This window comes from Cebus imitator, unplaced genomic scaffold (assembly GCF_001604975.1).
Source record: "Cebus imitator isolate Cc_AM_T3 unplaced genomic scaffold, Cebus_imitator-1.0 Scaffold11, whole genome shotgun sequence".
Classification (NCBI taxonomy): Eukaryota; Metazoa; Chordata; class Mammalia; order Primates; family Cebidae; genus Cebus; species Cebus imitator.
The window spans coordinates 4754619-4757607 of NW_016107326.1; the positions used below are offsets into that span (position 1 = coordinate 4754619).

The window sequence follows — 2989 nt, forward strand, 5'->3', positions numbered from 1 at the left end:
CTGTTTGAATCTTTTACTAAAAACCTTTCCATGCACTGCTGAGAGGGAATGGAAAGAATATTTTGAGGGTTTCGTGTGAAGGGAAAAGTTGAGGAGGGGACGCGGGAGACCCCTTGGTCTCGTCAGACTCTAGCACCGCCTGAGGTGAGGAGATCCCGCCCCGCTGAGGTGATTTTGCAGAGGGGAGGAGCTCACCAGATCCGAGGCGGGAGGCGGCCCTGGGGCGGGGCCAGCCGACTCCAGTCGCCCGCTCCGCTCCCACCATGCCCTTATAAGGAGCGCCCGGCATTGGGGCTCGGGAATCCGGTAGCTATCCCGGCGGCTCAGCCCCAATCCCAGGCCCCTCCCTTGGGAATGGGGGCGGGGCGGGGTTTGGCGGCGCTGTGGCTGGGGCGGAGCATCTCGAAAAGGGACCAGTAGGAGTGGCGGCCTGGGTCTGAGCCGCGCTGCCATTGGGCGCGGCGACGCGAGGGGGCGGGGCGTCCGTGAGGCTGGTTACGCTGAGGGAAGCCCCGACTCCGTAGTTGCTGCTCGGAGTCTGTCTCTTCGCCGGTTCCCGGCCCCGTGGATCCCACTTCTCTGTCGCTTGCGGTTCGCCGCCCCGCTCACCGCCGCGATGCCTGTGTTTCATACGCGCACGATCGAGAGCATTCTAGAGCCCGTGGCACAGCAGATCTCCCACCTGGTAATCATGCACGAGGAGGGCGAGGTGGACGGCAAAGCCATTCCTGACCTCACCGCGCCTGTGGCCGCAGTGCAGGCGGCCGTCAGCAACCTCGTCCGGGTGAGTGCGCAGGGCCTGGCGCGGGAGCGGGCGCGAGAGGTGTCCCCGGGGCCCCAGCCCGCGTCGCAGCTGCCCTTGGCCGGCTCGTTGGCCGTGGCTTTTCGCGTGGGCTCCGGAGGCGGGCGCAAAGGGTTCGAATGGCCTCTTCCCCGCCCTGTGACCTTGAGCGAGTCCTGAGACTCGCCTGGCCTCAGAGTCCTCATCTATGAAATGGGAGCAGTCATGAAAAAGGCTGCCTTGCGGGCTTGTTGTGAAGATCCGGGGAGGTATTATTTGTGGAGTGCCTCGCGCGGCGTGTGGCCCAAAGCAGACGCCCGGTAAATGAGAGTTGCTGGGATGTCCGAGGGTCCCTGCTCCGCGCAGGCTTCACCCCTTCGTTGACCCTCTCGCTTTCAGCGCCTTTTTAGGCCTTCTTGATCTGGCCTGTGTGGGGGAGGGAGAGTGGGCCCTCCCACGGATCCCTTGCCTTCTCTCCCAGGGATCCTTATTTGAGCCACGTTGTCCTCCTTTCTAATACTTCTGCCCTCACCCTATGACCCGCGTCGCCCACCCCCGCTCCCCAGAGATCCCTGCATTCGGTCCTTTTATTTACTTGTCTCACTCTCTGTCGCCTCCTCCTCCCTCCTGGGCATTTTACTTCTGCTCACTCCTTTGGCACTCACACCTTTATGCAGTCATTCGTGACCACAACCTCGATTTTTCCTTCCACTCGGCTCTGCTGCCCTTCCTTTCATTCCCTCCTGTGGACATTTCCACCTGGCTTTACCTGCTGTCAAACGGCCTCCTCCCACTGGGGCCATTCCAGACTCGGGGGCCCTCCTTGGCCCCTCCTCCTGGCAGGAAGCAAGATGGAGCTGTGGGGAGAGGCCTGTGGAATCTGGGATCTGCCGCCCCTGCCGGAGAGAAGGCTGGGGCATCCCCTCCCCATCCACAACTTTCCTGGTGGCTCTGCAGACCCCTGTAACCCACAGCTGTAACCACTAATCACTAATAAACGAGGTGATTCCTGAAGGAGGTGGAGCCCACGTCTGAAATGGAAAAAAAGAGGGGCTGAGACGAGGCTCCCAACACTCTCCTGGCTAATGCCACACATTTCCTTCCCACCCTAGGTGGGTGACTCAGACTGGTCCTGCTTGTGAGGAACAACTCTGGAAAAAGTTCATACTGCTCCCCCACTGAGCTGTGTAAATAGTGTATGTCGGGGCAGTTGGGAGGCAACTGTGGGTCTGTCTGGGTGGGGCTTGGGTTGCTTATCTGATTCAAGCACTTTAGCACACTTAGAAGTTCTTTAGCAGCTGAAAGTCTTTCTCAGTCTTCAGGAGTCCCTGGACTGTCTCAAGCAATTCAGGAGACTGGTAGCTAGGAAGACAGGGAGACACCACCGACCAAATTCCTGATCTTTCTTCTGTATAGCTTTAGTAAGAATCTATTCATTCAGTAAGAATGCTGTATTCATTCGCAATGTCTACTTGTACATTGTTCTTCTTTTTATAACTAATTTGAACAGAACACTCCAGAGTACATTCTTATGTTGTGTTGTCTAACCTGGCTGCATTCCAGTCCTCCATTTTTCAACAAATAGGAAACAATGTAAAGAGACAAGGTAGTAGTGTCTCTCCATGTAGTACTTCAGGAAATGAAATCTTAAAACCACATGTTGCACTTGGAACAGAGCTAGTGTAGTCTAGGGGTTGATATCTGGTTAGGCTATTTAGAGAAAAGTTATTTATGGGCTTCCATTGCCATGAATTAATAAGCATTGAATGTCTTTTATATGGAAAGCATTGCAATAAATCAGTGGTTCTCAGCTTGGAGTGTGCATGAGAATCATTAGCGGGGCTTTTTAGAAATAAAGATGTCCAGCTCTCACGGGTCAAGGCCTTTGTATTTTGCTTTTTTTTTTTCCTTTTTTTGAGACTGGGTCTCTCTCTGTCATGCAGGCGCTGGAGTGCAGTGGCATGATCATAGTTCACTGCAGCCTTCATCTCCTGGGCTGAGAAAATCCTCCTTCCTCAGCCTCCTGAGTAGCTGAAGGCCTTTGTATTTTTTTTTTTTTGAGACAGAGTTTCGCTCTTGTTACCCAGGCTGGGGTGCAATGGCGCGATCTCGGCTCACCGCAACCTCCGCCTCCTGGGTTCAAGCAATTCTTCTGCCTCAGCCTCCTAAGTAGCTGGGATTACAGGCACGCGCCACCATGCCCAGCTA

The 2989-nt window shown here is 55.4% G+C and overlaps 1 protein-coding gene across 4 annotated transcripts in view; it reads left to right on the plus strand.

Moving 5' to 3' along the window:
* The first annotated feature begins 488 nt into the window (after positions 1-488).
* The window catches only part of VCL (vinculin), a 121609-nt gene continuing 119108 nt past the window's right edge, over positions 489-2989 (plus strand). For 2 of the 4 annotated variants that reach the window (XM_017548575.2, XM_017548580.2), the window contains exon 1: positions 489-784. In XM_017548575.2, the coding sequence (XP_017404064.1) occupies positions 617-784 (168 nt within the window). In that variant the 5' untranslated portion in view covers positions 489-616. The remainder of the gene's footprint in view (positions 785-2989) is intronic. The other 2 variants (XM_017548587.2, XM_017548595.2) reach the window with 1 other exon arrangement.